The sequence below is a fragment of the Anabas testudineus genome, chromosome 2 (assembly GCF_900324465.2).
Source record: "Anabas testudineus chromosome 2, fAnaTes1.2, whole genome shotgun sequence".
Classification (NCBI taxonomy): domain Eukaryota; kingdom Metazoa; phylum Chordata; class Actinopteri; order Anabantiformes; family Anabantidae; genus Anabas; species Anabas testudineus.
Genome location: NC_046611.1, coordinates 24,507,983 through 24,533,774, shown reverse-complemented (window position 1 = coordinate 24,533,774; position 25,792 = coordinate 24,507,983). Strand labels below are relative to the sequence as shown.

At 41.3% G+C, this 25,792-nt stretch overlaps 1 protein-coding gene across 2 annotated transcripts in view; it reads right to left on the bottom strand.

Annotated features, from left to right (window-relative positions):
* c2h8orf34 (chromosome 2 C8orf34 homolog) overlaps positions 1 to 25,792 on the bottom strand; it is a 55,688-nt gene that overhangs the window by 13,270 nt on the left and 16,626 nt on the right. For both annotated transcript variants that reach the window (XM_026361494.1, XM_026361493.1), the window contains exons 2-10: positions 24,419 to 24,563; positions 23,655 to 23,786; positions 21,647 to 21,766; positions 21,376 to 21,404; positions 20,317 to 20,480; positions 17,232 to 17,398; positions 6,060 to 6,195; positions 2,664 to 2,749; positions 2,455 to 2,528 (exon numbers count right to left, since the gene is read on the bottom strand). In XM_026361494.1, the coding sequence (XP_026217279.1) occupies positions 2,455 to 2,528; positions 2,664 to 2,749; positions 6,060 to 6,195; positions 17,232 to 17,398; positions 20,317 to 20,480; positions 21,376 to 21,404; positions 21,647 to 21,766; positions 23,655 to 23,786; positions 24,419 to 24,563 (1,053 nt within the window). The remainder of the gene's footprint in view (positions 1 to 2,454; positions 2,529 to 2,663; positions 2,750 to 6,059; positions 6,196 to 17,231; positions 17,399 to 20,316; positions 20,481 to 21,375; positions 21,405 to 21,646; positions 21,767 to 23,654; positions 23,787 to 24,418; positions 24,564 to 25,792) is intronic.

Below are 25,792 nucleotides of genomic sequence, written 5' to 3'. Positions count from 1 at the left end.
AATAAGCTGAGCAGCAAAAGTCTGCTGCAGACGTTTTCTAATCCCACTGTATATGACTTCAGCCACCACCTATTATTCAGTTATACCCTTGAAACATGACTTTCTTCATACTGGTTAATGATTGTGGCCCTCAGATCTTTTTTAGCCCCTTGATATATTAGAACTATGGCAACTATCACAACTTTAAGCAAGACACTGAACACAAAGTTGCACCACCACGTATCTGAGCTGCCAGATGAGACAATATACATTTCCCAATAATTTCTTTTACAATTTGTGTTGTTGGGTTGTTTTCTAACCTCCATTGCTTTGCATCCATCTGAAGACATCACACCTGTATACTGCATGACAAATACAATTCAGGACGTTTTCTTGTAAGATTCCCTGGTCATCCTAAAGTCTCTCTCTATGTGTTGTGCCGCCTGCAGCATACAGGTGGATATAGTATGCTTTGTTACATTACTCTAGCCCAGTCTTGTTCATCCACTAATCACTGTAGCTGTTGTAACTGGCTGATTTTTTTACAAGCCACACAGTTTTAGTGTCGACAGTTCTCTGGAATCCCTCCATCATACACGTTAAACTCCATAGAGACGAGGCCCCGACGCAGCCGACGAGTGTGGACTGCACTGAAAAAGACAGATAAACACTGTTTGCGTGGTTACAAGTATGATCGCCAAGCGGACATCTGAGTAAAGCTATAGGCCTGTGTCTAAACAGACACTAAAGGTTTGCATTGCAATGCTAGATGTTGTTTTTCGTGCATTGACGCTTTTCATTTTCATGAATTTATTTTGACTTAAAGTCTTTTCTTCTATCTTTGTGAGGACACTGTAATGCATTCCCCAGCCCATTACCATAACCTTAACCACCACACCTCAATGAGTAACCCCAAACCTGTACCCTGACCCTATCCTAAACCTAATTCTAAAAACCAAGTGTTAACCCTCAAACAGCCCTCAAATTTAAACAGGCTCACGCAGTATTGGCTGTATGGTCGATGCTTTTAGTGTGTAAAAACCCAGGTGGAATTTTAATAACTTTCTATTCTTATTCTTGCTGTAATATTATCCAAGCCCATCCGCTGCCAACAAAGTACTCCAACGGCCTTTGTCATATTGCTATTTCATTAGTGTTATAAATCTGGTTGTAATTTATAGCTACATTTCCATTCTAACAATTTTGCCAGACTTTCCATTGTTTGGATCAATTGAATTAACTTCAGATTGTAAAAATGTGTTACTTATTCACCAATGCTGATCTGAATAGCCCTACCCCAGTTTGCACCTACACCCGACAGGTCAGTTTCACTTACAAGCTATTACAAATTGCATTTGTGTTTGAAAGAGAGTAAATCATAAGAAATGAAACACAAAACAGCGACATTAGTTACAGTAGATAACAGGAGATGTTTGTACTTGTGGTTTCCATATGGGACATATTAGTCTCTTGTTCGTAAGTGTGCCAGACAGGGCTTAATCTAGGGTGATGTGGTGTAAGGGTAGAGATGGTGTGTAGCTACAAAACAGGGGCTCCACGTGGATGTAAAAGTCAGTGTGACGGACAGAAAATAGATTTAGGTAAAAGTTAAAGTAATTAGCTGAAAACTCAGAGAGAGATTATCTATTATCTACTCAGCTTTACTTCACTGTTACTGTTCCAAAACGCCCTATTTTAGACTTAAGAAAAGGAGAATTAAACCAGGCAGCTTAATGTTATAAGGTGCACAGTTTCTCTAATTTCTGGATGCTGTCTCATGCACTTTATCTACTCCATCAAACGTCCGACTGCAGGCTTTGATTCACCAGGTCCTTTGGTCTCTAAAAGTCTGCTCCCAGTTAGTCTGGAGCCTCTCTCCATCTGCTCCACACACGGAGTAATGCCTTGGCTAACAGTTAGATTGGGCAATTATAAAAAAGGTATTGGATTTTTTGGGGGAGTTAATTATGCAAAGGTACCGGCGTCTTAGCTGACCACTTTATTAACAGCATGTGTGTGTCTGCCTGTGTCTCAGTCTGATGTGTGCCACATTAGATTTCTTCCCTGAAGCATGTGAGGTTATCACGCAACCCTCCTATTCAATTAAACTGTGTATACCCTCGTAACCCGTAAATATTTAGGTGTATTGTATGAAACCTCTAAACCTCAATTGTCATTCTGTCACTAGATATTCTTTTCAGATTGCACACAAGTGCCCTGAGAGGTAAGCAAAGTGATCTAGGGAGGTTTCTAATTTGGGTATCATTTGTTCAGCACTGTCTTCTGTTGTGTAAGCTGAAATGCACACATAAAGGTGGATCAGTTTTGCTTGGGTCTTGTCCTATTAACAAGTGGCTTGAGGTGGTTTTGGCTGACTCCTAGACAATAGAGGCTGAGAAAGCGAGCGCAATGTGGTAATTGATGGATGTAAAGTGATCTTAATTGTTTGGTGATGGATGGAGGGAGGACACTTACAGAGCCTGACACTTGAGACAGGGACTCGCATTCCTGCAGCCGTCCCGCCACTGTGTCCACCCCGAGCAATGGAGCTGCTCCAGACAATACACAAGAAAAACAAGGGAAAGGGACAGAGCAGTGCATGAGACCACAAAAATGCATTGAGAGGAAAAAACAAACAAACAACTTGCAATCACTTTGAAAGTGAACTGTGTTGTGCAACTTACAAGAGATGTCAGGTACAGCTTGCTCAGATATGTGAGGCCTGTGCTCCTCTTCAGATCTGTTGTCTGATAGACTGTCCCCCTGTAGCCTAGAGACGACACATTACACATATACACATATACACATTGGCAACAGAGTGCATTCAAATAATCTCTCAAATCCTATTTTTTTCAGCCACAACACTGCAACACATGTTTGAATGTCAGATAAGAAAAAGACAAACAAGCCTCTGTCAGTCTGAGGTGACGAGACAAAGACGAAAGTGTTCTATGAGTGTATAATCTCTTCTTCTTCTTCAAAATATGGGATGGTACCAAGAAAGGAGGAATGCGGGGGTCAGTTTTGGGCCACAAACCTTATCTTTTCAACCCTGATTCAAAAATGTATGTGTGTGAAATGGTCCTTTCTTTAACATGAAGCCACAGTACTGATATGTAATAGACAGTGTCTGTGTGAATTTCCCTGGGCCCCTATTCCCCGAGCTACAAATGCACAGTGTGGGTGAAACACAAACAGCAAACATGTTAGATAAACATCTTACATGTGGCATTTTGTTGCATTCATTCCCGTCTACAAACTAATTCACACATTAGTAACAGTATGAAGTTAAACCAGCATCTGTTTTTCTAAAGCATATTTAAACAACAGTAAATCATAGCACATATTATATGTAATTACATACGAGATCCAAATTCTTTTGCTGCTTTCTATTTCCACGTCATCAGTGCAACCATTAGTTGAAGACAAAGGAAAGGAATCCATATGCTTTTATGGAACAGCCACATTTCATCATCGCTGCAGGGAGTCTTGGTTTCTACGACGAGGGTAAAAGCAGAACACTGCTTTTGAAAGCGTATTTTGTTTCTTTTCCCCTTTATACATCGCTTTCCTTGTTTCTCCCTCACTTTAATGGCCTTTATAAGACCATTAAGCAGTACCCAAGATGACTATCACAAGGCCATCCCATTCTCTGAACAAAAGTTGCTCATAGCCACAAGTCCTAACTACCATTCGCTCAGAACATTCCTGATATGAAAGCAATTAATTTAATGGGAACTACAAGCCCAAAAGAGGTTTGTGGAGATTTATCCATTTCCTTGGACTGCACCACTAACTCCTCCGGACTATGCCCAAGATCAGGGATGCGTTTGCACACAGGAGGTTTTGTGGCAGGAACACATAGCCATTAAATGAACTGATCGGCTGCAAGTAGGAGGAGGATGAAATGCTGGCATGACCACAGCTATAACCCAAGAGACAGAGACATGGCCACAACACACAGGCCACACAGCACTTTACACGTCAACCAGTAGAAAGCCAGTGGAAGCAACTTGTTTCATGACCTGCCACTACTAGTTAGGAGCCACACAGGCTAACTGGACTCTTGTGTGTGGAGAGTGTCTGCACAGAAGGGAAGGAAAGAGGCAGAGAAATGTGTCTAACAAGTCCAATTCATTTACATCTTGTCCTTTAGAAATGTTCAGTTTCATTGTAGGTGGAGCCTGAACACCCTCAAGAGCTGAAGAGATTTATACAAGACAATTAAATGTGCCACACACAGTATATAAGTCTGCAGAGGAGTAGGTTCAAAGGTTAGCCCTTTATTGAACAATGTTTGAAAAGTGATTCTGGGAATCCCATCAGCATAAGGTGCTCATGCACACAGCATAGTAAACGGTATCTGTCAGGATCTGGCCTTTCCAAGCTACTGCAGAACACCTGCCTTCACTATTACCTGTTCATAGCACTCACACTGTGTGTGTGCGCATGTGACAACATGCTTGCGCGTGTTTTATGAGTGGATTTATAAATATCTATGTGTTTATATGCATGAACTCCTGCACAAACCAGGATTTCAAAATTTGGTTTTACAGTATAATACAAATAGTTCAAAATGCAAACTGTGCATGCAACACTTTTCCCAGCTTACCGATCTGTTTATGACCCTTTCACTCACCAAGATTATGAAAGATCCATGAAAGACCATGACTCCTTTGCCAATAAACCTTGGGAAGGATTTGGTGGTCAGGTTAAAGAGGACAAATCAAGAATTTGGCCTGAACCAGAATGGGGAGAGGAAGTCAGAGAAGGAGAACAGATGTCTGACATTTTAATCAGGAAAAAAAACCTAGTGCATGATCCAAAAAACGATTTCAGATACAGATGCTGCTTTGCTTTGCAACTGATCCAACCAGGGGACTCAATAAAAAGCCAAAGTATGAACTATTAGCCTAAAAACATCCAGTTGATAAACAGGGAACTAAAATTCCACTGATACAATGTTTTCTCCTTCGGAAACATCCCACAGCATGTGCATGGAAGGAAACTGATAAGCAACGTGAACGAAAGAAGAGTAGGAAACAAACAAATTCCAAACCCCAAACAGAAGAGGCCGTGCAGGCAGATGTGTGGCTGGCGTCTTATTGAAGAGACACAGAGTTATCTTTAACTGGCATCAAGAAAGACTCCTGCCCACACCTGTCTGTATTATCGTACCCAATACTGAGAAATCCGAGCGCTACACTGGTGCTGTTGATCAGGGGGCAACAGGAAACGTGTCAGAAGAGAAAAACTGTGATAAAGGAGAGAAAGGGTGATAATAGAGACGATTATCCACGCTGGAGCTGATTTGTAAAGACAAGTAACACTGGAATGCACTTAAGATATGATATTATTCCATGCCCTGGATGGTGAGATATGCAGTGAGTAGGGGAGTGGAGGGTGGGGTACGAGGATAAAATCCATATCATGTAATGTTTTCAAAGCAATAGTTCAACATTTTGGTACTAATCTTATTTCTTCTCCTGAGAAGAGTGAGATAAGTAGATTGTTAAGTTAATCTGTAATAAAAAATAAAAATAAATGTTCTATAATTATGAATCTACATCCAGCAGCTCAGCATAAGGAGAAGAAACACAGAGAAACAGTTTCCCTGGTTCATTCCAAAGGTTAAAAACAAATCTACCATGCAGGACAGAAACCCCTACCCGCACTTTTAATCCTCACTAATGAACACATTATGTCTTATATGTTTTATGACTACAAAGTGTAAAATAACAAGTTACAGTTTGTACACGTACTAGACTAGTCTAGTTTTTGGCTCTGTGAAGGAACTTCTTTTAGTTTCCACTGGTTCCTTGAAAATTTAACAGTAAGCCTAAGTTCCTGCTCCTGTGATGAAATAGTACATAACCTTTTGTGAAGCAGGAACGTGTATTTACACCTGTTTCACATCTTTATTCTAGGCGAAGCTCACTGGCTGCTTTCTCTATTCAATTCTTGTCAAGAAAAGTAAATGTGTATTTCCCAAAATGTCAGATTATCCCTTTAAACCCTTGTAACAGCTGTAGAGTTGCTGCAGAATCTCTCTCCAAAGCAAAAGATGAGAGAACATTTACCTGGCACACCTAGAGCAGATGTTGAGTGTAACTTTGGCCTGCGGTTCAGATTGATAGGAGCTGCGTCCCTGGCTGAACTTACTGCCGGATGGAGCCAAGCCTGTCACGCCTTCCATCCGCAGGTCATCCAGGTCCTCTGAGGTGGAAGGAAGCCAAAGAAACACAGAGAGGGACAGAAGCGCAAACAAGACCGGGAAAAGACAGAAAAGGGACAGTCGTTAATCATACTTTAGTCTCTCTTACTTGTCAATGTGATGCCCAGTGATGACAGCTTGCTTAAAGCCAACAGAGCAAGCAAACAAATTATTGTAAATAAACATTCTCAGCCCAGCCCTGCTTCTGGGCTCCCTCACATGCACTGCACATACACACACACACAAGAGCCACGCAAACACACAGATCCAGAAGTTCAACCATTTCACGTCGTCAACACAAAACTCTTTGTTAAAGGGAGTGATGGCGACGAGTCAACGACAGCACCACATCACGGCAGCGCAGAAACAGGAAGGGCATGTTAACAAGCTGAGGGTGAAAAGGGATACAGAACAATGAAGTTGGCGAGGAAAAATGAGTGGTAAGACAGAGACGAGGAGCTGGAAAGCTGGGTTTCGTCTGATCTCTCCCTGTGTCCTCGGAGCACACACACATAGACCCTCTTCCCTCTTGCTCTAAAGAAGTCCATATGTATCAGACACGCCAGTATTGTTCTGAACCTCTTACTCAATTTCTTCACAGCTACAGCAGCTTACGCACACACACACACACACATACACACACACACACACACACACACACACACAAGCACACACACAGTTAACAGGTGCAGAGCTCCCTTTCACTTTTTCTCCTATGTACGTGTTAAATAAAGTACATTTTTGTCTCCTGCTTTACATCAAACACAGCTACAGCTGTTCCTTATAAGATGAAATGCCCTTCACGCCGAGCAACTGAAGGTTTTAAGTTTGGATGTGGCTCGAGACCGAACAGCATCATCGACTGTCACATGCTGGCTCCTAAACTTTCATTACCAAGACACAGTCTTCAGTCTTTAATAGACAGGACAAGCATGTTATGCTGAAGAAAGCGTAAATCACACCAATAACACAGTTTATGAAAGAACTGCAGTGAAGCAGGATAACATGAAGTCATTGTCTTCTGTAGCACAGCACAGACTTTGAATGGTTTGTTTACTATTACAGGGGCTTAAAGGGGAGCGTGTGAATACGATGGAAAACTTTGGTTTTGACTGCACTCACGCGTGCTGGTCAAGCTTTAAAAACACATGTCGACACAGAACACTTGGACTGTTCGCCATAACTATATTTGTCCTATTCTTTCCCATCAGTCCAGAAGAATTTAGGTGCTTTGCCAATGAAGGGGGTGGGGGTGTCGCCTTCAGGACGTATAGTATATTACATTCTCGCTCTCACTACCATTGTTTCTTCTCTTGCACATACAGTACAGTCTGTGTGTGTGTGTGTCAAGTTATTTGAAACCAACATTGATACTTTTCTCTCTGGGCTCACATTACCTGGGCCCTGGTTTAGGGGAGAAAAATGGGCCTCACACCTTGAAAGAAGAGAATGCATGACTAATCACCTGGATTAGATTGGATGACATCTGCTCATGAGAACTCTCTCCAGCCATCCATCAGCATGGCGCAGAGCCAGAAAATCTCCTGTCTCCTCTGGGTGTCAGGAAATCACTCTGACAAGACACCTAAACACAGAACCTGCAAACTAATCCACTAATTTGTAAGTGCATTCCAAAAAGCAAAGTCTTGTGTTGACAGATTCGTAGATTAGTTATTTCACAAGCCATTAATCAGTAATAAAACCCAAACATTATTTTTACAAGAAGTGTATTATTGGCTCTAAAGATGTCAGTCTGTCTGTGTGTCTGTTGCTGAGCCAGTCCACCAATGAATGGATTGCCATTAAATTCTAATCAGACATTCATGGTCAGGATTTGAGTGGTTTTTAGTGAACTGACTCAACAAGTTTTGGATGGATTTGCGATTTAAATTTGGTTCTGATGTCCAGTCACTGGGCTCATGTGTTTAAATTGAAAACATGTGATAAGAAGAAACTGACCACTTTCAATTGAGTTCAATTGGTCGTAACACCAACCAACTGAGAAGTGTTGTCTGGACTTTCTGTAACACCAAAAACTGTTGGCTGCTGCTTTAGTGTTTCGAGAAGGACAGATACATTCCAGTAATACCCTTGAGCAGGGCAATATTAAATGTCCCATTCTTCATGTTACGCATTGGATCGGGTGGGGACATAAAGAGAGCCACTAGCAATTTGGGCAATTTGCTGGTCATGGGAACTGCTCAAGTTTGGGCCTTCACCTTTTCCTCTTTTCTCTATATCTATTCTCACTTCTTCCCTTCCTCACCATTTCCCCCTTCTTCTGGCAAATGACAAATTTTCTTTGGGTCATAGGCTGTGATGCAAATCATTACTTCATTATTACACTCGAAAACATTCACTCGTGAGGCTGCAGCTGAAACACCAAAAGAATAACAGCAACCAGCTCTGACCCTGAAAGAGAACATGACCTCAGTGTATACAGCTGCTTGTCACCTCAACTCCCCCTTTGTCTTTTAGACTTACTTTGTTGTGGTCAAGAGAAAGTGATACAATAATAGAAAGAAAGCCCTTTTTGTCTGAATGAAGAACGCTAATTTCAAATAGTCAAAGATTACAGCTTTTGTCTGGAGCTCATCCTTTACAAAAAACAGATTAGACTTACGATATGTAGTACGGTTTCACGACAAAATATTTTGTGCTTAAGCAAGTTCCACCATGAACAGATGCAAGCTTAAATGGAAGAGTAAGTCCTGCAGAAGTTATCCTATGTCGTTTTTCTAGGTTATACCAGTATGTGGATACAATACTAATACTGTTGCTGCTCAGAAAAGAAAGGCAACCTTGATGCAATAAATGTTGGGGAGAAAAAGCCCAGCATCTTTTTGCAAGTTGGGAATAGGTGCAGTCCTTCAACTGTGAATCTCAGTCATGTCATCCCTCCACGAGGCCGCACCTTCTTCCGGGGACAGAAAGCGAGTGATACATTTCTGTGCTGACACCCCACTGTCTCTGAGGAAGGCTTGTGTACGGCTCGGAGTGCTAAAGTGATGAAAATATGTGTGTCAGGCCTGGGGTTTGTTAGCACTGTAAACAGCTGCTTTTACATGCACACGAGCATTCAGACGCATGTGCTCACACTGTGTCCGATGATTGGAGGCCTGAATATGACCGCACCATTTCTTTTATTAGCAGCAAATGCGTGAACTTGTTACAGCCAAGTTAGTGTCTATATGAGCATAGATGCAGCCTTGGACTGACTGTATTGAATTGTGTAGCACATCCTAACTAAGTACAAATCCACACTTGCATAAAAGACTTGGTTCTTGTCTTCACTGAGTGTATTCACAGCAGAGTCCAGCATACCTCTACACAATGCCACCATAATAAGTTTACGGTGTATTTCCCATGAGAACGGTTTTCCCTGGTGGGGGAGGAGGTGGTGGTGGGGAGATGGAAAGTATTCGAGCGATGCGATCCCAACAAAAGGCCCAAGCAATGAGGAATTCCGTGCCGCAATCACTCACTCACAGTATAGCGGAGGAGAGCGCTCAGATAAAGCGTTTGTCTGTTCCTCTCTCAAAGTTTCCATGTCATTTCATTTTGTTTACAGTAGACAGCGACAAACTGGCTAGCTCTTGGCTGCTTTTTACAGGGCTAAAGACAGAGCTGAAATCATAATCAGCGCACCAGCTTCAGAATTAACTTAATATACACCTTCCTGGATGACGCGTTGACAGATGTATGGCGAGGAGTCGTCTAATGCTCTACCCCACACGTGGAGAGGGGAGACATGCGTGCACAAACACTTCATCATCAAACATCCCAAACATTTCATCAGGTGTTGTGAATTATCGTGTCTCCTCCACGGTAAGTGACATAGGCGAACTGAATTTTCCATTCATTCACGAGCTGTGAAGGCATCTCACCACATAATACCAGGCGCTAATTAATAGTCTGTAAGTGATAGATGTCTTGGGGGTGTACAGTCAAAAGCTGCACTGGCTCACACACACAGACACCCACATGTGCGAGCAACATACTCAGACGTATAGATAAAAAGGCGTACAGCACATACTTAACCCAACACATACAGTGACACTCGCAGACCTCACACTTTCATTGCCCTCACACATATAGGCAGCATTTGTGTTTCATTAAGTCTGGAGCACAAAGCCTCCACTCAGCGGTTAGTCATCACACAGACATCTTTGATGTGCGGCGCGGCAGAGACGCATTTGTTTGGCTTTGTAATAAAAACAATATTCCAACTTACATTTCATAATTATGTCTCGGCTTTGAATAGCACCCTCGTCCCTGCCCTCCTCCCCTCCTGGCCTAAAAATATGCCTGTTAGGCTCCAAGTCCCCACAACTCAAGAGCGCAGCAGTAAAAACCCTGATCAAAATCAGATGGGGACACATGAGCGGGGAAACATCACAGCTCTGAGGGCCTGTGGAAAGACTTATCGCAGACCTTGGTACAAGCCTCGTTTTAACTCGCTTTCTAACCGCAAATATTGCAGAGATTAGGATGTCGTCAGCAGAGCCTGATATATTGATGTTCCTCTGAGTCAATGCATCAACGTCAGTCGCGGTACTTGAACACAGCAACTCCAATGGTCTTTTAAGTAAGAGCAATTCAGAAATAGTTGCTAAATGTTTATTTTATTGACACTATATTCTCAAGAAAGTATTACAGAACGTGCTACATGCTAAATACCACATACGCATGTTAAAACAGCTGTCTGTCAGGATCAGACTGCCATCTACAGTTCAAAACAATTATGTTAATCTCCAAAGAATTCATCAAACAGTGATAATGTGCTCCAACAGGACGTGTGTACGGACGGGCTGAGGAGGAGCAGCCGTTCAAAAACAAACACAGGTTAGCACGAGTAATGAGATATAAACGCACTGTACAAGCAATTCACTCCTGTTTTGGAGATCACTGTTTCTCCGCTTGTTTGTGATAAGCACATAGATACAGCATCACATACATCACTTCAGACAGAGGTGTTGCCTGACACACACACACACACACACACACACACACACACACACACACACACACACACACACACACACACACACACAGACTACTTATCAACCCACCCATTACTGTATAATATAATTACCATATAATGACATCACATTTATCTTACTTGTTTATTTTTCTTACTTTCCAGAGAACAGACACATTTAACTTTATGTTTGTTTTCTAATTCCAATATACAGTATATATATTTAAATACACATTAATGGCCACACAGTGCTGCTGAGAGGTTTTTAGCTGGTTAACCTGTAGCAGACTTACACAGACTTCCCTTCTGTGTCCATCCAGAGAACGTTGTCCTCAGATGTCATCTTTGTGTGTCTGTCTTCCATCTTTTGCTCATGTCTGGCTATGATAGCCACAATACAGCATCAATGTGTCCATTCAGTGGCCTTCTATTCAGATAATCTGCTCAGTTCATCTAAGGCGCGTACGCTCACTGGAGAGACGCACAATGGCTGGTATTAGGCCATGCTCTACGTAATGACTACTGTTAGATTTATGATATGATCACAGCACTCTACTTGGCTATTGGGAATTGTTTCCAGTAATCCCACTGTAATACCATAGCAATTTGCCACTCGATTAATGTATCCATCTGCACCATGCAGACTTTTACAGGCGTCAAATTGGACGCAGTTAGACTTTTACTGGGGGCAAACTTTTCACCATCGTGCCAGCAAAACCTTCAGAGGTGAATTCAGCCCTTTCAAAGGCTGCACGTCTAGTGAGAGATTTAGTGCTGAAGCACTCTTTCCTCAGTGCAGCATGATGATACTGCTGTGTGATTGTTGGTTTGCATTGTTTCCAGGGCAACTGTTGTGTCTTTGGTTGTTTAGGCAAGGATGAAGGGAGCAGTGCGGGTAATATGAGTGCGCCTGTGTGTGTGTTTATGGGGGCGGCTGCTGGCGTCAGGAAGCATGTGTCTTATCTGCTAACACTCGCAATCTGAATGTTGGCCTAAGGCAGAGGACAAACAACAGGTTTCAGCCACGTTAGCGTTGCCACTAGTCCGTTTAGATACATACCGAGACGTACAGTTCCAGGAACTTAAATTACCACATCAAGTGGAGCGATAATACTCCAAGCTTCTACTATTTTCTACTTTCCAGCAGAAATACTGTAGTTTGTGTTGCACTTAACTTAGTTCCTCTAACTTATTTTTTTATTTACTGTCATGATTAAGATTTTACGTACATATAAACATATAATGAGCCAATAAAATATAATTCAGCATTGTTTAAACTACCAAGCAGTATGAAAAACTGGTAACATTTGTCAGTCATAAAGTAAAAAAACAAACAAACAAACAAAACTAAAAGACAGCAGAACTGACGGATTGTATGGAGACGGTATTTCCACTAAATGCTAACATCAGGCTCCTAATAATAAATCTAACATGGTAAGCTCCATCATAATTTTGCCTATTGGCATGCTAATATTAACAAAGCTGAGGCTGATGGAAATGATGGCCAGTTTTTGCAGGTATTTCGTCATAAACCAAAGTATTAGATAGGTTGAAGTATTTCTCAGAATGACCTTTAACCTGCTGGTGGTTCTAGAGGAAAACCTGTATGCTTCATAGCCTTTATCAATTCCACGTCAACCCATCCAATAGATGTTGAGATCTTATAAGCTGGACCAAGGTGAACATTTTTAAAACTATTCTGCTGGCACAGCTACAGTAAAACTGTTTAATATTTACATACTAGTACTTCACTTGTGATCATTTTACAATAAGGCACTGCTTCTTCTATTGAGACATGTTTTTTTTCTTCTACCACTGGATGTCAAGAAATTATTTCTCACAGGAAATGATCAAATATTTGACAAGAAATGTGAGGAGACTATTGTTAATTTTCACAGCTAATATCTGTCATTCCTATCTGCTATAAAGCTAATAATAACAGCGTTGCTCTTTCACCAAAAATCAATTACAAGGATTAGCTAAATGCTCAGGCCTCTGTGAATAGAAAGGCTAAGAACTTAAGACGCTAATCACCCTCAGAGGAAATGGGTTTATAATGCTATTGATGACCAACTAACAAAGTTAAACTTGAGGACAGCACAAAAAGTAAAGATTGTGGAAGGAAAAAAAAAAACATCTGGCTCATTTTCTCTTGCATACTCTATCTACCATAAAGAAAACCTCCCCTTGTATCAAACTTCAGGCAGAGCTTGATCAAGGAAGATAGAACGTCGTCAAACAAAAGAGCCACACACAGGCACTGTAACTCATCCACCAGACACTGCTTTTTTTTTTTTCCTTCTTCAGTGTGTATCAAAGATCAGACAGAGCTTTATCATTCCTTCATCCTGTCCCTATCAAACCTTCACTGTCACTGTGAGTCAGTGAGAGTGGATAATCTACTCCCTCCTCTCCTGTTTCAGGAAGCATGCCAGAGTGGGTCACCATACTAAAAGGGTCTGTGGACTCGTGCAGGGGGGTCCGATGACTGTCGTACGCCGTACTGTAGATGAAAGGAGCTCTGTTACTTTTTGTTACAATGAAAATGTGTGCATGTGAAATGGGCTCTGCTAGATTCCCCTGCAGCATCGCAAAACGTGGAGTAATGTCTCAAAGCGTCCCCTCATCTACACAAAACTCTCCGACCAGAGTCTGAAGCATAAAAATGTTTATTTTAGGCACAAATTCACCAACGCATAGTTGTCACTGGAATGGAAACTTCCACCGAAACTGACGAGAACAGCGAGTTTACAATGAGGAACTGGCTAACTTGTCTCATTAACTTACCATAAAAAACAGTGCAAGGCCAGAATCAGGGTGTTTCTCCCCACACTCTGAATTAAGTTGGTTTCTTACTTCAGATTAGTATAAAATTGTGGTCTAACCGCCCAGAGAAAACGAAAATGCTGACATTTTCCAAGGTTTTATAAGAACATGAGTCATGTTCATTTTCAATACAGTTTTGACTGTGGTAAATATTAAGCAGAGAACTAATGAAAACCACTGGGAAAACATGGTGCCATCCCTGAGAGCAGCTAGACAATCAATGAGACTTAACCTCGAAGCTGATTTGATTTTCTCTTTTTGGATCATCCTAAACAAAACAAATCAACCTTAAGCTGTGTCTTTGGTTTTTCTAATTGTATTCAATTTGGCTAGCAGGAGTGTAAACCATTCCAAGAGGATCTTATTATTTTCTCCTAAGCTCATTATCCAGGTGCTGGCAAAAAGACATCCAGTTTGGAAAACCCTTCTGCTCAGTATGGAAATGGGGATTAGTATCTTCGTTGTATCTTCTAAGCCTGCTTTTGTTCCGCATCTTATTTTCTCACAGAGGTTGTAGCTGGTACTCATTTGGACAAACCAGTGCTTCTTTCTTGCCTCCAATCCAGTGTTTTTACTATGTAGCAGCTGCAGTGAGATGACAATACAATTGTATCCTTGTATTGTACATGCATGACTGTAATATACCAAACAAAACACAGAATGACAGACGTTGATGTAGAGAAGATGAGATATGTGTACATATATAAATGTAAATGTGAGCATCCTGGGGTTACAGTGTGCTCGATTAGGGAAAGAATCCAAAAGCACCCAATCCTATATGTGCTACGTTAGTAAACTGTGTGTGATCAATGCAGATATTTAGACCTATGGATGCTTTCCTGCCAGCTTCCCTGCTAACCTACTAATGACTGGACTCTTCTGAAACACTTTTTTTTAGATGGCACTATGCTTAGCAGTAGTTATATCACATTTTAGCCACTAGATGTCATCCTAAGCAAATGCTTAAATGAAAAAGCTCCAGCAATGTCTGGTACTGTCGAGGCTGCATTGCTGCATGTGAAAGGCAGCAACAGTGGCATAACTTCACATCTAGAATCACATCTAATATAGACTATTAAGAACTAGCAAACCAACTAATAAATTAACTTAAATCATCTCTGTCAGATATGTTTATAAAACTTGGAATAGTTTATTACCGTACTTATGATAACACCACTTAGACTCTTTTACCAGCCCAAGTGCTAAGTAATCAGCAATCCGATCTTTAAGCAAGTTTTTGAACCCTTACCAGAAGGTCCAGGATCACCAAGGAGCAGGTCACTATATGTTTTAACCTTCATGTGGACAGAAGCAAAGAGAAAGATAAATATGTCTGTAGGGGTACAGTGTATCATCACGAGATCACTGTTTCTGCCCCAGGATCATTAGTCGTCTTTGTCATAGCCACGACATCGGTGCCAAGACCCAGTGTCTGAGAGCTATGTCCACCAGCCGACACATGCTGCATGTTAGCGCCCCTTTTATCAAGTCTACAGCAGTGAGGCCACTCTGAGTGACAGTCAACATGGTAGCAGTGGTCTGTGTGGAGAGAACCACAAACAGGCCTCAACAGAGAATCCCACATGACCTTTTCCATTTATCTATTTCCATTGAATTATTGACCTGAGCCATGGTGTAAAAGTCAACAGGGAATACACCTAGGTTTAGAGCTATGATCAAGGAGGGCCATCACACACCATCAACACCCTGGTTTATGGCTACATTTCTCATTATTATATATTGATGTCCTGGGTCACTATTGTGTTAACTGATGCAAAGGAAATATGACTATATTACTAATGTTACAGTTGTGTTTTCTTAAGATTTATCCAACTTTTCACAGATGAGAATAAAAAGTGTGAAGACTGCCTCACAGGACTGGCTCTACTATAAAAATCTAACTCAAGTACACAGTTAACAGAATATAGTAAAGAATACTAGATATCTTTCTATATTCTGTATATACAGTGAGCTTTTGCATTTGTGTTGCTGTGGATCTTTTCTGGTTGTGGTTCTTTCCTTCTGTCTGATTTGAGAGCAACTGTAACAAGGCAAAACAATTTCCCTCTGGGAAATAGATAAAGGGTTTTGAATCTTGAATAACAAATCATGTGTTACAACTCTGGTCTGTATAACCTGTGCGCCTCTCTGCCACACATCAGTAGAAAAATATGACCCTCTAGATGATCGTGATGAAAAGAGCCAGCTAACATCCAGAAGTCGAGAGTAAAGAAACAGATGAACTGTGAGTCTCTTCAGAGCTCCAACTCAGAGGAGACTTGAGGGACACTGAAACAATATCATTTGGGATTATGTTGTATACTGTACACAAAGACATAAAAAAACAACAGGTTAACAGTTTTTCCTCAAAGTAGTACTTTATGTTAGAGATTTGTAGGCTAACCTAGAAGAAAGTAACATTGAGTTGCATTTGTAAAAGCTAATTTGTCCCAGTTGTAGCAGCAACTTTCACCTTTCGATAGATTCAATTCAACGCAATGAATCCTGTAAGTGGTGCTTTAATTGAAAAATCTGTATTTTATATCTTTGTGGCAGCTGCTGTGCATATGAGTATGTGTGTGTCCAGTTTTTAAACTAGTGTTACCATGCAGGGATAAGGTACTTTACTCATGAGAGTGACCCCTACAGGTAAAGATTACTACACAGGGGAGGAAAAGACCAAAAGCTTGAGAGACAACAGATTCAGTTTGGCACGACACATTACATCCAGACAGGGTGACAAGCTCTCAGACCCTCCACTGCATAAAGACAAAACAAGACTGCACATCCACCCTTTGTCGCCTCCTCATCCATCTTAAGTCAGCATATGGTGGCATGAAGGAATGTGAACACACTCACACACACTCACACAAACACACACGCACACACACACGCACACACACATTCATATACAAGTCAAGCTGAAATCTGCAGAGAACGATTTTCTCATCAAACCATAAGAAAATGAGCTTTACAAAGAGAATGACTCATTAAACGTGAAATGTTACAGCGATCTAATCGTGATGTGAGCAAAATATTAGTCAGCTTATGTTTGCACAAATTCACACGGCGTGCAGCTAAGCTAAACACAGCAAGCTGTTCTTATATGTGGTGCGTCTGTGTCACGTACAGTTAGACGGCCTTATGAACAGCACAGTACTCACTCATGTTAAATATGTGAACTCATTCGTGACAGTGTATGCAAATTGAAAATAAGCTCTGCGACATTACCCAGAAGCTCCATGGCATCATCCTCATCCTCCATCTCTTCCTCTGCGATGGAGGGGGTTGGACTGTGGACCGAATCGAAGGAGTCCTGGGACAACATGGCTGCCAGGAGCTTCTTATGATGGCGCTGCTGCTCCTTTAACCCTTTGCTCTTTGTTTCCATCTTCAGGCTGAGGAAGGCAGGAAAAAGAGAATGACTAAAGTAGGTTAAAGCAGCAAGAGCAGTGAACGCTCAAAGGTGTTTGCTGCTTTACGTTCATGTACAGTAAGTTCCCTAACTTCACTAAAGTGAAGCTGAGCATGTTGAATATGAAACCATAAGAAATCAGCATGTGTTGAGCTACTGTGAAACATACCCACACAAATAAGCAGGTATTTATAATAACTGTGTTCCTACAGTAATTATATCCTCTCACACTAATCTGTGACTACACTTAAAGTGTGTTCAACCACTGGTTGCACTTAGCAGCCATTCAGGGTTGTTAGAGACTAAATAGCATACAGTCATTTCAAGAGCCGTGCAGGTGCAGTTCACCTTGCTCAGAATCGTAAGCAGTGAGAGGATCAGGGGGGATAATTGCTCTGAGGTGAACACAGCAACACTAACCACAATCTATTAGTACGAGTCTTTAGAGGATGTGAGGTTAATACAAAGGTGGTTGAACCAATGAGGGATGTAAGGTGTTGAAGGTTTCAGCAGGAAGACTAATAGTAGCAGTTACTGCTAATGTAACTCCAGCAAAGGGAGACACAGACATACAGGCATGCAGCGTGTTTTATAAAAGTCTTTATCAAAGTCTGAATCACTTATTTCTAATATTCTTCACTGTGAATGTGGATACTGCCTATTTTTAGTGAATCTGTGATGTGTTTACATTTGATCTTAGTTGTCCTAGTCAAAATTGTATTTTCCTATAAAGAGTTAGGCTCACATTTGCATGCCAATTAGCTGCTTTGCTGTTTGCCACAGGATGCAGAAATACACTATTTTCCTGCAAAATGTATTCCTGCGTACAGATTTGCATTTGTGCCATCATCTACTGGAGCATTAACAGCACTCCACACTCTACGGCTGTCTCTCTCTTAGGGTGTTTTCATTTAGAAAAAAATAGACAGAAATGGGAAGAAATCAAACGCGTCTCTTCAAACGTCTTTCCTCAAAAGATGTGTGCATTTCTCAGGTGAAATTATCTCCATCATCAACTGAGCAATTACTTCCTATAGAGATTAGGGATACAGATAAAAGTATGAAGGCTGACATCTGCATTATCTCTTTATTAGAGAAAATAATTTCCATATCCCACTGGCTGAGGGCATGGATTAGAGGACCGGAAGAGTATTAATTTGATGCTAATCTCAGTTTAATGACTTCTATTTACAGATAATAAGAAGGGGTCAAACGATGACAGATATTTTTTCCATTGCCTCTGTGTGGTATTGTCTGATAATTAGATCTGCTGGTATGGAATAGGGAAGGTGATTGTTGTGCAGTTTTCCACAACTGCTCCTAATCTAACCATAGACTTTGGGGGAAAAAAAAAGTTTAAACAGTAGTTTCAATGCAGAAAGTAGCAAAAGTAAGATGAGGACAACAAATCTTTCTATTAAAAGTAGGGAAGTAAAGTTTAACGTCTGTTTGTGTGTCTTATGTGGAGTGAATTTTTATTACTTTTATATTTTGTTATTTGTACAATGACAGTGACAGAAGAAGAGATATAAGAATAAATCAGGAGTTTATGGCACTAACAGTTATAGACATAATAGTTATGTCCTCTCAGCAGACACCACCAACATAAGCCATTTCCTTCAATATACTTCTGCCACAGCTGCATCTGATTTCCCATGTGCCCCTCGCACTTATCCTTCCAGACTGTGTGGCCAGTCACACTCAGTGCCATCACCACCCGTCACCTCTCCTTATGGTCCTGGGTGACAGGTGGGCTGGAATGAGGGACAGAAGCAAGAAGCTCAAACTGAAAACAGGTAAAATTTAGCAAAGTCAAGGGAGAGAGCTGAAGTGGACTGGTTTGACAAATAAGGTCAGATACATGAGAAAATATGAGGACTTGAGTTGGAAAGTGTATGAGCAGCAGCGGGGGTAGCGGGGGTGGCCTACTAAGGCTCAGATGGGATTTTAAGAGAGGGCAGCCGTGGTCTTTGCCAGTTTTCCACTCAGACTGGTAATTTTTAGCTCCTCTGATATAAAAGAATTAACTAAACTACACCCTCTTTGAATTTGTAGCTTTGGGAGAAAGTTCCCAGTAAATGCAATCAAGAGAGATGATATAAATGAGAGTTATGAATATTCTGAGTTAATTAATCTCACACTCTTCATAGGTAAACACAAAACATCTTACACACACAAACACACACACAACACATGTTCGCAGCTCATCCGTGAATCCACGCACATCCCTATCTCCCAGCTCGAGCCTCTAACTAAGTGATTTCTGCCTATAATCCACCCATAGAGTAACCTAATGAGATTAACACTGTGTGTATGTCAGCTCAGGGCCGCACATGATTTATGGTTCTATAGCCGATCCTCCTCTAATTAGTCACATCAGTGCACATGACACACAGTCGCTCACAAAGTCACACGTTACATTACACGTACACAGCGATAGTAACATCTGACAGGGATGTTACTACTGAAAGGGTCTAAACTATATAGAGAAAGATAAAAAACGTAAAGATAAATTACTTAGAAGGCAAAGAATTAAACAGTTGAATGCATGAAGCAGTTATATTGTAAAAGACAGGCCATCTTTAAAATAAGCACAAAATTCCTTTGGCCTTGAGTGAACAGAAATGAGGTTAGGTTTAATTCAAAATTAGGTTGAAGCAGTATCATGGCAGGCATGATGTGTTTGATCACGCCTTTGAAATGGGATTATCAAACCCATTCAGATGGGCATTCCTCGGGCAGCAGGAGCCACAGTTAGAAGTCTACTCATGTTTAAAGAGCCAACAATAGCTTGGTGAAGTTTATTGAAGTTTTATAATTTATTTCATTTAAATGGCTTCTACATGCACATACCCGTTTTCATATCTATGAGGGCACAAATATTTAATGCCAATTACTCACCTCCCAGCAGGGCTGCTGTCTCCACTCCAGCACACTTCGGTTTTGGCCCGAGGGACGGGGGGTTGCAGCATCTCAGCAGCCAGTGGGTCCGCATCCTCTTCCTCACGACCAACCCACTCCCCCACCACTCGAGGCCGCAACACTGAATTAAAGCCTCCCAAGTCCTGCAAGAGCAACAGAGAAAGAAAAAATAAAACAAAACCCCAAAAAACAGACTGACGACAAAGATACAGAAGAGCACACGAGGAAGCAAATGTAGCCAGAACTGCTAAAAACTCATCAATAAATGTTCATTCACATCTAAGAAAAAGACTCAGCGTAAAGGTATCACTGAGTTCTCCACAATAATATTGGCACCTGTTCTTAAGAAGAGAACAGAGCTCTGTCTGTCATGTCTCCCTCCTGTTCTGCTCCCAGAGCCAGCTAGCGCACACTCACAACCCTGCTCAATACAAAAGGCAAATATATGTCTGTTTGTCTTTGACTAAATCCAGGATGGTATCACATTATATTGTCTCTGCATGATCAGAGCAGGAGTTTAGTATTCAGTCCCTGTGCCATCCTGCAGAAATGAAGGAAAATCTCTGGGCTGAGAGCCAAGGACGTTGGACATGTACTGCTGCACTGAGCAAAAAGTGAAGTCCCTGTCAAGACATATGCTGTGTTTCTCATCCAGATCCATCATTTCCAAATCGCTCCGTGCATCTCCAGCCTGGGCAGCAAACGCGCTATTGTGTTGGAGGAAAATTGGGGCCAGGCGAGGACAAAGACAGAGCTCAGACAAAGCTTTGTGAATAAGACGCACAGTGAAGCAGCAAGGGAGAGGGAGATGGAGGAGATGCTTACTGAAGTATCACTCTGAACCTATCACTCCCATGAGATAACAGTTCATCATCAGAAAAAGAGCTGTGTGACACTGTTAACCACATAAAAAATAAAACATGGCTTTTATTTGATCTATTATGAGCGGCGCTTCAGAGTGAGAGAACCATTTCCACCTGACTTTAATGCAACTGTATATAAGAGTTTGACAAAGACTCCAGTCTAGTTAATATTTACCTGGTCGAGATCATCAGAGATGGCGATGCCTGCAAAGAGAAGACAATGGTTTTAAAGTACAGAGAAGCATCAAATCCAGTTTAAAATCCCAGCTCACGCTGCTTCTGAGCTTAGTGGTGAGCTTGTAAGATTAGCTGTTTCATCTGTTTTCCACTTAGGATTAGCAGTGACATTTACAGAAAGGTCTACACTTTAGTTCAATAAGTTAAGACGTATTAAACACTGCTGAGGATGGCAGAGGCATGCACACTGCTGAGCTGCAGTCACTCACTGCGTGACAGGCTCTCCAGGGCCTTGCCCAGCTTCTTGCTCTCCTGCAAAATGTGGTTCAGTTCGTCGAAGTCCCGGCTCTCCCTCCAGTCCCAGGCCGGGCACTCGATGGACCGCGGCACTGGACATTGCAGAACAAACACAAACATACAATCTTCTGAAAGGAGCACAGATAAAGATTGAATCTTGTGCAAACAACAAGAACAACGGTGACCAAACATTGGAAAAACAACAACTGAAAAACAACCACTGTATCATTTAATCTGTAAACACCGCAGCTTGATTCACATTTGTCCAAACAGGACTTTGTGAATTACTGCAGACACAAACACTGGCAGAAAAGTCAACGTGTCTCTTCCAGAACAGAGCTCACTGGCCAGAGGCCAAGGGACAGCGTCTGTCTCTTTGATTAACATTCAAAATAAGTTAAACAGGAGCAGGAAATGACCCATATAGAGCACTAACATCCTGCCCACACCCTCTAGCAGCATCTCTCAACTTTTTTTATAAACTGTTGGATTCAGACATTATTTACAGGAGAGGATTATTTGTATTTCATCCATAACTAATGTTTTTATGCCCAAAGGCAGTTCAATTTGAAATTACATGAAAAACCACTGAGACATCAAACAAATGTACACTATCTTCTTGAACTACCAGCTCCCTGCCTGAACAGATATCCTAACTAGCAAAGGACTTTAAAACCAATGCCATGCTCGTTTGAACAAAACACGTATGTTACGACAAGCGCAGAATGTGTCACGGCTTTCTGTGCACGTGCACACATGCTCACACTCGAAGGAATAAACTGCGTAGTGAATATGGAGCACTGCCATCATCTAACCTTGTTGAGCCTGGCCTACTGTGTAGCATTGTAACAGCCATAAACACAGAGTAAATGTCTCTGTCAAATACAGACAGAGAGAGGGAAAACAATCTTTCATTAGTTTAGAGTGCCTTTCTGTCCTCTGTCTCTCTCTCTCTCTCTCTCTGTGTTCGTCCGTGTGTGTTGTGCTGCTACTGCTCCAGCAAAGAGCTGCACTGTGTCTTAATAGTTTAGATTAAGGGTTAAGGATTCAATTCCCACTGTGGCTGCCCATTAAAGCATCAGTCAATTAGAAGTGAGGCCAAAACACATTAACCCTTTGCCAGCAACATTTTGATCAGCATGTTAGTGGAGAGTCTGTATATATACACAGAGGCTGTTCTTTTTATTTAAATTTTTCATAAGCTGTGCACACCTACACACCTTTGCATGCATTTTTAATTTGATTCGACTTGACTTTGAAGGGGCAACAGGAATGCTGCTTACGCTGGTCTGTTAACTGCATCTTGGTGTGCAGACTGTCACTCCTTTCATGCTGACTTCTATCTGTCACTTGTTTTCTTTTGCTCTCTTCATGTACTCACCCTGACACCCATTTACTTCAGATTGTGAGCGATGCTCTGACCACAGCCTAAAATAGACTTAGTCTGGCACTGACAGAGCAGAATGTTAAATTATTAACTCAGCCTCTGGTTCTGCTTGCTCCCCATTTGACCTAGCGTCATTGTCTCATATGATGTTATAACGTCATACTTCACTTTAACATCACTGCTTCTGTAACTAAAAATGTTACAGCCTGAAATCAGCATTCATTCTGTATTAATGACAGAACATCGCATTAATCTTTAGGGTGTATAAAAGTGGCACTTTTTGATGAACTCAACGTGTGCAGGTCCTGCAGATGACTCTGCGTGGCTGTGAGGAGGACACTGGACTATACACTGTGACTAACTTTAATTAGATGTAATTATGTCAAGTTAAGAATGGAGATTAAAGTCAATAGAGCATGTAATTGGGATACAGCCGATACAACAGGTATCAAAACCGTGCAGCTTCATGGATTGTGTGTGCCTGTGTGTGTGTGTCTATGCAATCAATATAATTATAAAATAAAATGAACATCAAAGAGTGGGAAACTTTGCTGTGTTGATGGCAAAAAAAAAAAAAAAAAAAGAAAACTCACAGGATTTGGACTCTGGTGAAGGAGGAGAGATACTTGAAACAGCCAGGTCACTCTTGGATTTCTTCGGTTTCTTTGGGTGAATTTGCCACGGCTTCTCATAGTTGCTGTACTCCCTTCGAGTGTTTTTGGTTTCTGTTACGTGAAATAAGACACAATTACCATTCAGAAAAAAGGCTACACAAATTCAGTTCACTCTGCAGGTTCTGTTGTCTCAGATGCAGACTAATGATCCAACTATACACTCCCCTAGGTATTTTAACAGTGAGGCCAGTCCCTTTATCTCTGGTGTAGACTGAAAACATTTGGGTTTGACATCAATAGATGAATATAAGACAAAAGAGACATTTCAGCTTTCATTTTGTGTTTTGTTTTGTTGCCTAGTTGTCTCCTATTACACTGATTATTTAAACAATAAATGGCATTGAATGTCTACACTGAGATTCAGATTTGGGTTTTGACTGTTCAGACTGCATTTATAGTTAAGAGGTGTAACCAACATGAAAACTTGTGGTCTACCTCCAGTAGGGGTCCTTAAGCAAGACCTCCTTAGCAAGCAACTGTGAAAGCAACTGCCAAATGTGTAAATGCAACTAAATATGAAGTCTTACTCACTTTAATCTATTTTCATTTCTACATTTTGAATACTTTTGCTCACATGAAAAATGAGTGCGTTCAAACAAAAGGTGCCACTTCTAAGTTGTGTATCGGATCCAGACAAGCACAAACAAAGACAAACACCTTTTTCTGCATTTGTGTGTACTAACCTGGGGAGCTCTGTGCCCACAGTGCTGCGGAGCCAGACAGAGCTCTGTGCAGCTTGCCAGGGCTGTCTTGCTTGGTCTGCAGGTGATCAATGAGAAAAGGGATTGGATGGTCTGGAGTCTCAGTTATCAATTTGGTCATCAACTCCTACAGGAGCAGAGTAAAGCACAGAGCAGTTAGACGCAGGTAGCACTACAAATGAAGTAAGAGTACGGCCAATGGAGTATCCACCATGATCAAGTCTTTTGCAGCTGACCTCCCTATCAAGGGAGAATATATGAAGAGAGCTGAGTGGTAAGTGGTGAGTGGTGAGACCATCTCCTTGTCTTCAGTGTAGTTGCAGGTATTTGCTTTACTAAGTGTCAATACCCTAAAAAATAGAAACTCAAGGCAAACAAGACAACAGTGTGTCCCCAAAGATGGGAACACTTCCCTTCTGTGTCAATTAGGAACAAACATGTCAGTAAGTTCCATCAAAATCAGATCGAACAAACACGGTAAACAAACACTGCAGAGTTTTGCCCATCAGTGCATAAAATAGACCACTCAGTCTAGTGTTTCAAAGCAGCATGATACAGAGGAGTCTAAAGATGGACAGATAGGCCTCGTTTCATGCAGTTCAATTTGAATAAAACAAATTAAAACATTGTAATCATTACCTGGATAAATTAAATTACATTTTATTTATATAGCACAAATTACAACAGATGTCATCTCAAGGCACTTTACAGTGCTTAAGGTTTAAAACACAATAAAACTATACACAGAATTATATAGACAACACAACAACCCCACTCCAGCAGAACCAGTCTCAGAGTCGGCGGCCATGTGCCTCGACCGGTTGGAGTTAGTGGAAAGAGCAGAGAGAACAGAACAGCACACAACAAAAAACAACAACAACAACCAGCAGGAAAACAAAGGTCAGGTCAGTAGGGCCAGTAACTGCACTCTGGATCCAGAAAGTATTCACAGCATTTATCTTTTTCCACATTTTGTTATGTTGCAGCCTTATTCCCAAATTATTTTCCTCAAAATTCTACAATAAATGAAGTTTCTTTTAATTTAATTATTTTTTATTTTAATTTAAACATTTTTCACACAAACCAAGCCATGAAGTCTAAGAAATCCTCTGTAGACCTTTGAGACAGGATTGTAATGAGGCTCAGATCTGAGGAAGGGTACAGAAAAACTTCTTCAGCATTGAAGATCCCAATGAGCACAGACGCCTCCATCATCTGTGAAATGGAAGAAGTTTGGAACCACCAGGTGTTACAATTCCCCCCTTCTGCCCCTGTCAGGTTGTTCTGTTTTGTTTTTGTTCTGTGTCTCACCCTCCTGCCACACACCCATATATGGACTTCCTCCACTTTCCACTG